Source organism: Anolis carolinensis, unplaced genomic scaffold, assembly GCF_035594765.1.
Source record: "Anolis carolinensis isolate JA03-04 unplaced genomic scaffold, rAnoCar3.1.pri scaffold_7, whole genome shotgun sequence".
NCBI classification, from domain to species: domain Eukaryota; kingdom Metazoa; phylum Chordata; class Lepidosauria; order Squamata; family Dactyloidae; genus Anolis; species Anolis carolinensis.
In genome coordinates this window covers 14,298,841-14,314,213 of record NW_026943818.1, presented here as the reverse complement: position 1 = coordinate 14,314,213, position 15,373 = coordinate 14,298,841, and the positions used below count along the sequence as shown (strand labels likewise).

General features: G+C 38.1%; 1 protein-coding gene across 2 annotated transcripts in view; it reads right to left on the bottom strand.

The window, feature by feature from the left end:
- Positions 1-14,535, bottom strand: part of fubp3 (far upstream element binding protein 3) — a 59,543-nt gene extending 45,008 nt beyond the window's left edge. For both annotated transcript variants that reach the window (XM_062959043.1, XM_062959044.1), the window contains exons 1-2: positions 14,377-14,535; positions 2,337-2,442 (exon numbers count right to left, since the gene is read on the bottom strand). In XM_062959043.1, the coding sequence (XP_062815113.1) occupies positions 2,337-2,439 (103 nt within the window). In that variant the 5' untranslated portion in view covers positions 2,440-2,442; positions 14,377-14,535. The remainder of the gene's footprint in view (positions 1-2,336; positions 2,443-14,376) is intronic.
- Positions 14,536-15,373: the final 838 nt, after the last annotated feature.

Below are 15,373 nucleotides of genomic sequence, written 5' to 3'. Positions count from 1 at the left end.
CAGCGGACAAAAAACCAGCACAAGAAAACCGCACTACAAACTAGAGCTAACAGCTGGCACAACAAAACATTGCATGGAAAGTTCCTTGCCATAGATGTCTCCCACATCTATGGCAGACATCCTCAGAGGTATATACCTCACAACCTCTGAGGATGCCTGACAAAGATGTGGGAAAAACATCAGGAGATAATACTTCTGGTAAATGGCCATACAGGCCACCTCTCAGAGACAACAAGCTTAACGCAATTTTCAGGCAGTGTTGATCTACGAAGACACTTCTGGCTCCCAAAGAGACAATCTGCCCAGTCAGCAGATTCCAGGCCTGTCTGGGTGAAAGCCAGCCCTGGACTGACCAGGCGAGGACTGCATCTCTCACAAGGCCACTTCCTAGAAAGGCCGGCCATTCCCTGGACTCAGAGCATCAAGAAGGTATGACTCTTAACTCCATTTTTACAGGTACCGTATATACTCCGAATTTTTCAGCCTTTTTTAAGACTGAATTTCACAGAAGAAAAGTCAGAAAAGAAGAGTATCGCTGAAATGTGATAGGCAACTCGCAACGGTAAGAACCAATTACAGTAGAGTCTCGCTTATCCAATATTCTGTATTATCCAATGTTCTGTATTATCCAACACAGTCTGCCTCTTAGTACTCAATGTTTTCAATACATTGCAATGTTTTCGTGCTAAATTTGTAAATACAGTACAGAATGTTACCATGTACTGAACTGCTTTTTCTATCAGTTTGTTGTTTTGGTGCTTAGTTTGTAAAAATCATAACGAAATTTGATGTTTAATAGGCTTTTCCTTAATCCCTCCTTATTATCCAACATTTTTGCTTATCCAACGTTCTGCCAGCCCGTTGATGTTGGATAAACGAGACTCTGCTGTACGCATACACAGTTACAACCCAGAATTGAGAATACATGGTAGGTCACAATGCCCAAATATCATCATCCTAGGTCAGTGATGGCCAACCTATGACACGCGTGTCAGCACTGACACGCCTAGCCATTTTTGCTGACACGCTGCAGCATATATATTATATATAATATATATAATGTAATGTGCATATATATATAATTTCTATTATGATTCTATTATTATTGTAGTATATTATCATATTATTACTATTATTATTATATTATTCATTGCTGACATGCTGCCACATGCAGATTGATTGGCTGACTATGTCTTTTGTGGCCAAATTTGGTGTGATTTGGTCCAGTGGTTTTGTTGTTTACTCCATGGGAATTATGCACATTATGTGCATAATATGTAAATGTATGTGCATATATATATATATAATGCATATATAATGTAATGTGCATATATATATAATTTCTATTATTATTCTATTATTATTGTAGTATATTATCATATTATTACTATTATTATTATATTATTCATTGCTGACATGCTGCCGTATGCAGATTGATTGGATGACTATGTCTTTTGTGGCCAAATTTGGTATGATTTGGTCCAGTGGTTTTGTTGTTTACTCCATGGGAATTATGCACATTACATTTTTATATATATATATATATATATATATATATATATATATATATAGTATAGTATATTATCATATTATTACTATTATATTATTATTATATTCATTATTCATGACTACATTGAAGCTAGAATAGAGAGAAATCAGAATGGAAACTGCAAGAGGCACCATAGATTGTTGTACATGGAAAAAATGGTATTAAATAGTTTTTGATTTATTGAATACAGTTATATATTACAATTATAACTTCTAAGAATTTGCAGCACTTTATCAGTCACCTCGTGTTTACAATATTTATATGGTGCACCTTACCCAGTCTACTTTCATAACCTCTCCATTTTAATCCATGTTTTTATTAGCTCTTGTCATTTGTTTTTACTGGCTAATGTTTAAATTTTTATAATTGTGCATGTTTTTTGTCTATTGTTGTGTTTTATATTGCTATTGTTTTTATTCGGGCTTGGCCCCATGTAACCCGCCCTGAGTCCCCTTTGGGGAGATAGAGGCGGGGTATAAAAATAAAGCTATTATTATTATTATTATTATTATTAATTATATATTTTTGTTATTTAAACTATACATATTGTGAAATTATGGTGTTTTTTTTTTTCCTCAAAGTGACACACCACCCAAGTCATGCTAGGTTTTTTGGTGAATTTTGACACACCAAGCGCAAAAGGTTGCCCATCATTGTCCTAGGTGATGATAAGTCTCCTGAAAAAAATCGAGTCTATCTGGACCTTTGGCAAGTTGTTCTTTGGTAAAAATACCTCCTTCGCCTCTATTTCCAAAACAATAACTAAGGGGAAAGTGGGAGCACTTACTTCCGTCATCCAGAGGCCGTTTTACTCCGTAACTGTAGACTGAGGGGTCCACAAGTGGTGCAGAATTATTCAAGTGAGGGATCTCTCCTATTTTAGCAGCCATTTGCTGGAGAAAAAGAGAAGGACAAGCATTAACATTCCCCTGATATGAATAACATTCATAGCAGTTTATTTACCGTCAAATTTTGCTGTTCTTACCACCAAATTAATTTACACCATCAAGACTTGCCATCAGTTGGGTGACCCTCCCCCCAGCAACAACATAGTCTATGTATATATATAAAAGGGTGATGGAATCCTGGCGACCGCCAAATCAACAAAACTAAACACCCCACAACCTCGATAATTGACAACACAACCCATCATCCACGCCTCTACGTTGATACAACAAAAAGAAAAGAAAAATAGACTCCTAATTAGAGGGAGAGGAATAATTGTTTTTATCCAATTGCTGTCAGTTAGAAGGCTAAGCTCTGCCCATTTGGTCTCCTAGCAACCCACTCACCCAGGGGACAGGCAGACTTAGGCCTCAGGCCTCTTCCACAGATTATCTAATCTGCACTAGATTAGATGGCAGTGTAGACTCAAGGCCCTTCCACACAGCTATATAACCCATTTATAATCTTATATTATCTGCTTTAACTGGATTATCTGGACTCCACACCTTTACCTTAACTACCACCAATTCCTCAATACTTTATTTCCCATACCACCATACTTCGCCACAGCAACGCGTGGCCGGCCACAGCTGGTACCCTATAAAATAATAATATTGTGCTATGGTAATAATATAATATATTGGGTTGTTGTATGTCTTTCGGGCTGTGTGGCCATGTTCCAGAAGTATTCTCTCCTGGCGTTTCGCCCACATCTATGGCAGGCATCCTCAGAGGTTGTGAGGTATGGAATATGTATATACATATTATATTGATAGTAATATTATAATGTAATGTGATATAATACCATTAATAATACAATCTATATACCGTATATACTCGAGTATAAGCCGACCCAAATATAAGCCGAGGCACCTAATTTTGCCACAAAAAACAAACTGGGAAAACATTGACTCCAGTATAAGCTGAGATACCAATAAAATTACATTAATTAAGGCATCAGTAGGTTAAATGTTTTTGAATAATTACATAAAGCTCAAATGTAAGATAAGACTGTCCAACTCTGATCAAATCATTATTCTCATCTTCTTCAATGTAAATGTGCTCACGTATGCTTTTAATAATAACAGAGTAAAATAATACATGTACAGTAGAGTCTCACTTATCCAACGTTCTGGATTATCCAACGCATTTTTGTAGTCAATGTTTTCAATATATCGTGATATTTTGGTGCTAAATTCGTAAATACAGTAATTACTACATAGCATTAATGTGTAATGAACTACTTTTTCTGTCGAATTTGTTGTATAACATGATGTTTTGGTGCTTAATTTGTAAAATCATAACCTAATTTGATGTTTAATAGGCATTTTCTTAATCTCTCCTTATTATCCAACATTACGTTGGATAAGCGAGACTCTACTGTATTATTATTATTATTATTATTATTATTATTATTATTATTATTATATACATATAACTTGTAAACCGCTCTGAGTCCCCTTCAGGGTGAGAGAGGGCAGGGTATAAATGTAGTAAAGAAAGAAATAATAAATAAATATATTTACTGACTTTTATACACACTGGTATTATTACCAAGACGAACAGTTGAAATATAGGTAAAGTTTGTAATCCTAGAACAGAAAAGGCTAGGTTTCTGAAAAGCAGGGAATGAAACTATTTGAGGCCTAATGAAGTATTTCAAAGCACAAACAACAGACTAAAAAGGTCAGAGTGACCTGGTTTCAATATCTATCCTACCTACCTATCTATCCAAATATCTATTTATCTATGTCAGCTTACTGATCTCAAATCCAAACCTTTCACAAGAGGAATATACCACAAGCAAGATAAAATCTATATATATAAAAGGGTAATGAAATTTCGGCCTAGGACAAAACTACACATCCCAGAAACACTAAACTTGGCAGCACAACCCTTCATCCATGCCTCTACGTTCATACAACAAAAAGAAAAGAAAAATAAAGTCCTAATTAGAGGGGGAGAAATAATTGTTTTTATCCAACTGCTGCCAGTTAGAAGGCTAAGCTCCGCCCAGGGGACAGGCAGAGTTAGGCCTCACTTAGGCCTCTTCCACACTGCCTATAAAATACAGATTATCTGATTTTCACTGGATTATATGGCAGTGTAGACTCAAGGCCCTTCCACACAGCTATATAACCCATTTATAATCTTACATTATCTGCTTTGAACTGGATTATCTTGACTCCACACTGCCATATAATCCACTTCAGCGCGCATTTTATCCAGCTGTGAAGAAAGGGCCTCATACTTGGCCACAGCAATGCGTAGCCGGGCACAGCTAGTATTATAATAACAGTAATACCTGCCATACCTGAAGGGCTGCTATATTTATTTATTTATTTACAATATTTATACCCCGCCCTTCTCATCCGAGGGGACTCAGGGCGGCTTACAAAAATTGGCGAAATGTAATGCCCAAAATGCAATCATAAAAACAAAACAATATAAACAGATCCATTAATAACATCGTTAAAACACATTATAAAAACCTTAAAAACGTATATATAATTAATTCCATTCGTCCGAGATCCTCATGCTTCATCCTTAAATCAGGCCATGTCAACTTTGTCATTTATTTATTTACAGTATTTATATTCCGCTTCTCACCCCGAAGGGGACTCAGGGAGGATTACAATGAACACATATATGGCAAACATTCAATGCCAACAGACAAACAACATATATAGACAGACACAGAGGCATTTAACATTTTTTTCCAGCTTCACGATTCCGGCTACAGGGGGAGCTGCTGCTTCACTGTCCACTAGTGGCTGTACTTCCTCATTCCTTTCCTCGTGTTTTGCTGGCAGTTTTATGATGTTGTAAATTAGTTAAATTAGCCTCCCGCATAAAGCGTACCTAAATTTCCCTACTTGACAGATGCAACTGTCTTTCGGAGCTGCATAGGTCAACAGCAAGCCGGGCTATTTAATGGTCGGGGGCTTAACCTGACCCGGGCTTCGAACTCATGACCTCTCGGTCAGTAGTGATTTATTGCAGCTGGTTACTAGCCAGCTGCGCCACAGCCCAGCCCTTATCAAAAGCTTGGGCACATAGAGATAATACATGTGAACCTGAACACCTGAAAGTACATGACTGCAACGCCTTCAGGTTTGCCCAAATGGCTGGTTCTCTACCAGCTAAATGCCACCATTATTAGAGTTTGAATTTGATTTTCACCCTCATTTTTAAAATCTGGTTTTGAGCTGAGACACACTGTGAGGCCCGGAAAGCCTTCCTAGTGCTCTGGAAAGGCCACAAATGCCATTCACACAGCAACAGCCACTGAACCCTGACCATCTGCTAATACCGAAAACACACAGGAACGGACTCCCGGAAAATGATCCAAGCCAAACAAGACATGTTGGCAAACACAAGAGTTAAAACATCCAAGGGGGGTGTTTCCTGGAAATGAGGCCAAAGGGCTGCTAAATGCACACGATGTTTCTGGAGAGGGAGATTTGCTAGCACATCTTCCTTACAGAGAGAGGAGACGGCGAGGGAAGTATTGCAATGTGTGCCTCCTCGACTCTTTTGGGTGAACGCTGAGGCCAAGGATATTCTCTCGCACGGATCTTGTGTTGTGCATGAGAGGACAAGATAAGAGAATGTTACAGTAGTTTTGCAAATGCGGCAAAGTATGATGGAACATGCAGTCACGATTCACACTAAAATATTGTATCACACACAGACATCTATCTATCTATATATATATATAAAAGAGTGACGGCATCAGGGCAGCGGACAAAACAACAAAACTACAGGCCCCCCAACCTCAAAATTTGACAACACAACCCATCATCCACACCTCTAGGTTGATACAACAAAAAGAAAAGAAAAATAAAGTCCTAATTACAGGGAGAGGAATAATTGTTTTTATCCAATTGCTGCCAGTTAGAGTGCTAAGCTCCGCCCACTTGGTCTCCTAGCAACGCACTCAGCCCAGGGGACAGGCACAAGAGTTTGGAGAGACCTCTAAGGGCCATCCAGCCCAACCCTTTCTACTATACAGCAGGACACAATCCAAGCATTCCCAACACATGGACAACATATAAATACTATACAATACTACACAGAGACACAGATTCCCTTCTACCCTCACCACTTTCACAGTACACAAACAACCAAATGCATACTAAACATAAAGACAACCATACAACAGACATTCAATACCACCACTACTTCAACACCACCAGATAACGCCACAGCAACGCGTGGCCGGGCATAGCTAGTATATATATAAAAGGTAATGGTATCACGGCACCAGACAAAACAACTAAACTAAACACCCCACAACCTCAAAAATTGACAGCACAACCTCTCATCCATGCCTCTACGTTCATACAACAAAAAGAAAAGAATAATAAAGTCCTAGCCACAGCAACACTCTCTCTCTCTCTCTCTCTCTCTCTCTCTCTCTCTCTCTCTCTCTCTATATATATATATATATATATATATATATATATATATATCCCTTTATCAATATGCAACATATTATGCTAATTTTATATATATACACACACATACACACAATATAATATACAATCTTCTATATATATAAAAGAGTGATGGCATCAGGGCACCGGACAAAACAACAAAACTACAGGCCCCCCAACCTCGAAATTTGACAACACAACCCACCCATCATCCACACCTCTAGGTTGATACAACAAAAAGAAAAGAAAAATGAAGTCCTAATTAGAAAGAGAGGAATAATTGTTTTTATCCAATTGCTGCCCGTTACAAGGCTAAGTTCCGCCCACTTGGTCTCGTAGCAACCTACTCAGCCCAGGGGACAGGCACAGTTAGGCCTCACTTAGGCCTCTTCCACAGATTATGTAATTTGCACTGGATTGTAGACTCAGTGTAGACTCAAAGCCCTTCCACACAGCTATAAAACCCATTTATAATCTTATATTATCTGCTTGGCACTGGATTATCTTGACTCCACACTGCCATATGATCCACTTCAGTGTGCATTTTATACAGCCGTGAAGAAGGGGCCTCATATAATCCACTTCTAAGCAGATAATATAAGATTTAAATATACAGTAGAGTCCCGCTTATCCAACGTAAACAGGCCGGCAGAACCTTGGATAAGCGAATATCTTGGATAACAAGGAGACATTAAGGAAAAGCCTATTAAACATCAAATAGGTTATGATTTTACAAATTAAACACCAAAACATCATGTTATACAACAAATTTGACAGAAAAAGTAGTTCAATACGCAGTAATGTTATGTTGTAATTACTGTATTTACGAATTTAGCACCAAAATATCATGATATATTGAAAACACTGACTACAAAAATGCGTTGGATAATCCAGAACGTTGGATAAGTGAGACTCTATATGTATATACAATATTTTATATATTTATAAATCATTGTATATTATATTTTGTGTATGTGTGTGTATATATATAAAATTAGCATAGTATGTTGCATATAGATAAACATTCAAAAGCAATTAGTGCTTGGAAATCATTTTCATTAGAATAGGAAGACTCAACCACCCAATAGCAAAGACGAGTGTTGAATATTATAGGTTTACATTATCCTGAGTGGAATGGAAGGCACTGTAAATTATAAATATAGGAATATGAGAATTCTTGAAGTCTTCTTAATACATGTTATTGCTGTTAGAGAGTCATTAAGAAATGTTAACTTCTAATCTTCATTTTTTGATTTGAGCAGTGTGTCTTGTTGCTCAAACTGTTAATAATAATACAGTAGTGTCTCACTTATCCAAGACTCGCTTATCCAAGGTTCTGGATTATCCAATGCATTTTTGTAGTCAATGTTTTCAATATATCGTGATATTTTGGTGCTAAATTTGTAAATACAGTAATTACCACATAGCATTACCGCGTATTGAACTACTTTTTCTGTCAAATTTGTTGTATAACATGATGTTTTGGTGCTTAATTTGTAAAATCTTAACCTAATTTGATGTTTAATAGGATTTTCCTTAATCCCTCCTTATTATCCAAGATATTCGCTTATCCAAGGTTCTGCCAGCGCATTTAGCTTAGATAAGTGAGACTCTACTGTACCTACATACACAAACAAATATAAAATGCACAAAAGGATGGCTTACTGGGTTGAGAAGGGTGGGATATGAATGTTGCTAATAAATAATGAATAACTAAAATAATAATAATGGTGAGAAAAAACCCACATTATTATTATTATTGACACAACGACATTGTATGACACAGCGAACAAGATAGATATGCTGGCTTTCGTATCACAAAATCACAAGTCGAACACTTCCCAAGTGTTTAGTACTGTGTAGATGTATTATTATTATTAGGGTGGTATCTCGCCTATATTTCCTTGCATGTCTTCCTCTTGCCTAAATAAAGTCCTTTTTTGAAAGACATGTCGAGTTCACTTCTCCTTCTTCAGGGAAAATAATCCTTAAAATGTGTTGTCAAAGGCTTTCATGGTCGGCATCACTGGGTTGCTGTGAGTTTTCCGGGCTGTATGGCCATGTTCCAGAAGCATTCTCTCCTGACATTTCACCCACGCCTATGGCAAGCATCCTCAGAGGTTGTGAAGTCTGTTAGAACTAGGCCAACAATCAGGTCCAGTTAATACCTCCCAACAAAAGATTCCCCCAAGCAGGAAACAGTCAGGCTTTGAAGCTGCCAGGCTATTCAATGCTAATCAAGCTGGCTAGTTGAAACATTCACACTTGTCACAGGCAGACAAGAGTTCTTTCTCCCACACTGAACGTTCCATAGATGTATAAACTCCACTTGCTTAGTTTCCAACAGACCTCACAACCTCTGAGGATGCCTGCCATAGATGTGGGCGAAACGTCAGGAGAGAATGCTTCTGGAACATGGCCATACTGCCCAGAAAACACACAACAGCCTTGTGATTCCGGCCATGAAAGCTTTCAACAACACAATAATATAATATAATAATAATAATAATAATGTAAAGCAAAGTGAAGAACCTGCTTTGATTGAAGTCAAAAATCAGAAACTCTTCAAAGCACAGCAGACAAAAAACCAGTACAAGAAAACCGCACTACAAACTAGAGCTGACAGCTGGCACAACAAAACACTGCATGGAAAGCCATGAAAGCCTTCGACAACACAATGATATAATATAATATAATAACCTCAGAGGATGCCTGCCATAGAGATGGGCGAAACGTCAGGAGAGAATGCTCCTGGAACATGGCCATACTGCCCAGAAAACTCACAGCAACCCAATCTTTAAAACGCCAGCAGTTCAAAGAAGTCATTTTCTGGGAAAATGCAAGTCCTGGCTCTATCATGAGCCTCCCCAAGCTGCATTTTAATTATGATCATTAATATTCATGTTTATCTCACCTTTCTTCCACTCCTTCCTTCTTTCCTTCCTCTCTTTTCTCCTTTCCTTTCTTGAGAAACCAAGATTACAGACTTTCCAAGAAAGAAACTCTAGCCATTTGTATGCTGCTTTTTAATCTTCCCAAGTTGTGAAACCACAACAGACGGCTGAGACACCAAGCACCTTGAACAGGTTTTTTCAGACCACAATGCACTCTACCCAAAGCAATACTTTTAATTAACACTCCAAGCCGCTGATACAGTATATTCCAGCCTATAAAACCGTCCATTCTAAGACAAGAAGAGACAACCGGGTGCCCTCCAGCCGCTGGGTTTGAACTACAACTCCCAACAGGCCCAACCAGTATGGCCAATTAGGATTACTCATAGACATCTGGAGGGCACCAGGTTGCTTTAAAAAATCCCTACCGAGTCCTTAAGGAGCCACGGAGATTTCTGCAACAGAACGAGCCCTTTGAAAAACTAAGCAAGATATGAGGAAGAAAATAGGATAAGTATCGTATATACTCTAGTATAAGCCGACCAGAATATAAACCGAGGCCCTAATTTTACCACAAGAGAACGGGGAAAACGTTGACTCTGGTATAAGCCGAGAATGGTAAATTTCAGAAATAAAAACAGATACCAATAAAACTACATTAATTGAGGCATCGGTAGGTTAAATGTTTTTGAATATTTACATAAAACTCTAATTTAAGACTGTCCAGCTCTGATTAAATCATTATTCCCATCTTCTTCAATGTAAATGTCCTTATGCATCCTTTTAATAATAATAAATAATAGAGTACAATAATATATGTAATAATAATATCAGAGTGAAATAATAAACGTAATAATAATAATAATAATAAAGAAAAATAATAAATGTACTACAGTAGAGTCTCACTTATCCAACATAAACGGGCCGGCAGAAGCTTGGATAAGCAAATATCTTGGATAATAACGAGGGATTAAGGAAAAGCCTATTAAACAAATTAAGTTATGATTTTACAATTAAGCACCAAAACATCATGATATACAACAAATTTGACAGAAAAAGCAGTTCAATACGCAGTAATGTTATGTTGTAATTACTGTATTTACGAATTTAGCACCAAAATATCACGATGTATTGAAAACATTGACTACAAAAATGCGTTGGATAATCCAGAACGTTGGATAAGCGAGTGTTGGATAAGTGGGACTCTACTGTATATTGTGAAATTATGGGGTTTTTTTTCTCAAAGTGACACACCACCCAAGTCATGCTAGGTTTTTTGGTGAATTTTGACACACCAAGTGCAAAAGGTTGCCCATCATTGTCCTAACTGCTGGTAAACTGGCTGGGATTTCTGGGAGTTGAAGTCCAAAACACCTGAGGCCCAAAGGCTGAGAACCACTGCCCCAAAATCTCCTCAGGAGTCACTACTTTCCATTTGAGAGAGACTTGCTCCAACTGAGTTACCTCTGAAGAAACATTCCCTTTAACTTCTTATTCCATTTGTATCTCCTTCGAAGTTGTGCCAACCAACATTAATTCAATTGTGTGGATGCCACCGCCCACCCTCGGCCTGCATAATCCCCTCAGGAGTCCATATGACTCCAATTGAACAGTTATTTCGCCATTCCTCTGAAGGAACCTTCCTTTTTACCTCTATGCCAGTGATTCTCAATCTGTGGGGTCTCCAGGTGTTTTGGCTTTCAACTTCCAGAAAGAAATCCTAACAGCTGGTAAACTGGCTGGGATACCTGGGAGTTGTAGGCCAAAACACCCGAGGACCCACAAGTTGAGAATCAATATCAAAGTGGTGCTATACCGCATTAATCCCACAGTGCGGACACACTCTCAGCCTGCACAATCCCCTGAGTCCACAGAACTCCAACTGAACAGAAGTTCTCCTTAGTTATTAACGCCCTTTCCTCACTCCTCTGAAGAACCATTCCCTTTTACAGTAGAGTCTCACTTATCCAACATAAACGGGCTGGCAGAACGTTGGATAAGCGAATATGTTGGATAATAAGGAGAGATTAAGAAGAAGCCATCTGTCGGGGGTGCTTTGAATGTGATTTCCTGCTTCTTGACAGGGGGTTGGACTGGATGGCCCATGAGGTCTCTTCCAACTCTACTATTCTAAGATTCTATGATTCTAAGCCTATTAAACATCAAATTAGGTTATGATTTTACAAATTAAGCACCAAAACATCATGTTATACAACAAATACAACAGAAAAAGTAGTTCAATACGCAGTAATGCCACATAGTAATTACTGTATTTACGAATTTAGCACCAAAATATCACAATATATTGAAAACATTGACTACAAAAATGCGTTGGATAATCCAGAACGTTGGATAAGTGAGACTCTACTGTACTTGTTATTCCATATGTATTTCCTTCAAAGTGGTGCCAATCCGCATCAGTCCCATTGTGTGGATGCCCCCTCGGCCTGCATAATCTCCTCAGGAATCTATATGACACCAACTGAGCATACATCTCCTCAGTTACAAATTCCCTTTCCCCATTCATCTGAAGAAACAGTCCCTTTTACTTCTTATTCCACATGTATTTCTTCCAACGTTGGATAAGCGAATATGTTGGATAATAAGGAGGGATTAAGGAAAAGCCTATTAAACATATTTGACAGAAAAAGTAGTTCAATACGCAGTAATGTTATGTAGTAATTACTGTATTTACTAATTTATCACCAAAATATCACGATGTGTTGAAAACATCGACTACAAAAATGCCTTGGATAATCCAGAATGTTGGATAAGCAAATGTTGGATGAGTGAGACTCTACTGTAGGGCTAATCCGCATCAATCCCACTGTGTGGATGCCCTCACAGTTTACATAATCTTCTCAGGAGTCATTATGACTCCAAATGAACACAAGTTTTCCTCAATTATTAACTCCCTTTCCCAATTCCTATGTAGAAACCTTCCTTTTTCTCTTTTTATCCATCAAAGTACAGTAGAGTCTCGCTTATCCAACATAAACCGGCCGGCATAATATTGAATAAGCAAATATGTTGGATAATAATGTTATACTGTAACTACTGTATTTACGAATTTAGCACCAAAATATCATGATGTGTTAAAAACACTGACTACAAAAATGCCTTGGATAATCCAGAATGTTGGATAAGCGAATGTTGGATAAGTGAGACTCTACTGTAGTGCTAATCCGCATCAATCCCACTGTGTAGATGCTCGCACAGCTTGCATAATCTCCTCAGGAGTCATTATGACTCCAAATGAATACAAGTTTTCCTCAGTTATTAACTCCTCTGTATAAAGCTTCCTTTTTTTCTCTTTTTACCATCAAAGTGGTGCTAATCCGCATCAATATCACTGTGCAGATGCCCCCACAGCTTGCATAATCTCCTCAGGGGTCATTATGACTCCAAATGAACACAAGTTCTCCTCAGTTATTACAGTAGAGTCTCACTTATCCAACATTCGCTTATCCAACATTCTGCCAGCCCGTTTATGTTGGATAAGTGAGACTCTACCATCAAAGTGGTGCTAATCCGCATCAATCTCACTGTGTAGATGCCCCCACAGTCTATATAATCTCCTCAAGTGTCATTATGACTCCAAATGAAGACAAGTTCTCCTCAGTTATTAACTTATCTGTATAAACCTTCCTTTTTTCTCTTTTTACCATCAAAGTGGTGCTAATCCGCATCAATATCACTGTGTGGATGCCCCCAGAGTCTATATAATCTCCTCAAGTGTCATTATGACTCCAAATGAACACAAGTTCTCCTCAGTTATTAACTCCTCTGTATAAACCTTCCTTTTTTTCTCTTTTTACTATCAAAGTGGTGCTAATCCGCATCAATATCACTGTGTAGATGCCCCCAGAGTCTATATAATCTCCTCAAGTGTCATTATGACTCCAAATGAACACAAGTTCTCCTCAGTTATTAACTCCTCTGTATAAACCTTCCTTTTTTTCTCTTTTTACCATCAAAGTGGTGCTAATCCGCATCAATATCACTGTGTAGATGCCCCCACAGCTCGCATAATCTCCTCAGGAGTCATTATGACTCCAAATAATAATAATATTAATAATAAAATTAACACAAGTTTGCATAATCTCCTCAGGAGTCATTATGACTCCAAATAATAATAATATTAATAATAAAATGAACACAAGTTTGCATAATCTCCTCAGGAGTTATTATGACTCCAAATGAACACAAGTTCTCCTCAGTTATCAAATCCCTTTCCCAATTCATCTGTAGAAACATTCCTTTTTTCTCTTTTGGTGCTAATCCGCATCAATCCCACTGTGTGGATGCCTCCCAGGCCTGCACAATCCCCTCAGGAGTCGATAGGACTCCAAGGGATAGGCCTCAACCTCCACTAGGCCCGAGAAGGGCCTGCGGCCAGCGTGATTCCGACCCGGGTTAGGAGGCGCCTTCCCGGGAGGCGTGCCTAGGCGAGCCCGGGGCTTTGCGGCCTAGCCCGGTTCCGGCTCCTCCTCCTCGGGGCCTGCCCCCGCCTCCCGGGCCCGGCGGCGCGGCCTGGCTCGGCACTCACTCCGCTCTCGGCTCCGGGCCTCCGCGCCTCGCCTCCGTCGCCCGCCTCGCCGCCTTCGCCGCTGCCCTCCGCCTGAGGGGTCCCGCACCCGGAAAAGGAAGTCCCGCCCTCCGGCTTCCGGCGGGAAACGGAAGGCCGAGCAGCGAAAGAGGGGCCGGGAAAGGCCTGGCTCTCAGTGCGCCTGCGCGCGTGACGTCACTCCGCCGCGGCTCAAGGCGCGTCACGTGGACGCAGGCGGCTCCGCGTGGCTGCCTCCCGAGGAAGGAGCGAGGGGGCGGGGCCTGGTTGGAAAGGGGGCGTGGCATGCTGCTGGCCACGCCTCCTCGCTGCTCTGGATTGCGTCACAGTCACAGAGAGAGAGAGAGAGAGAGAATGTTTGCACTTTATTTATTTATTATTATTTAAATTTATATGCCGCCACTCCCCTAGGAGTATATAAATATATAAATAAATGAATATATAAATAAGTATAGAAATATATATAATGTATATAATTATATAAATTATATATATTTTATATAATATAAAATATTATATACGTTAATATATAAGTATTTACTGTTTTTAATATTCTGATCTTTTATATCTATTAATATAATTTATATATGTATCTATGTGTACGTATATATATTAATATATATTTTTATATATTAAATATATAATATATTATACATTAATATATATGTATGTATATATATTAATATATATTTTATATATTAGATATATAATATATATTATACATTAATATATGTATGTATATATATATTAATATATTTTTATATTAGATATATATTTTATACATAAATATATATTTATATATATATATATTTATATATATTTTTATATATTAGATACATAATATATATTATACACTAATATATATGTATGTATATATATTAATATATATATATAAGATATTATATCTTATATATATAATATAAATTGTATATGTATTTGCGTATATATGTTTACTATTTATATTATTACAGATAATATA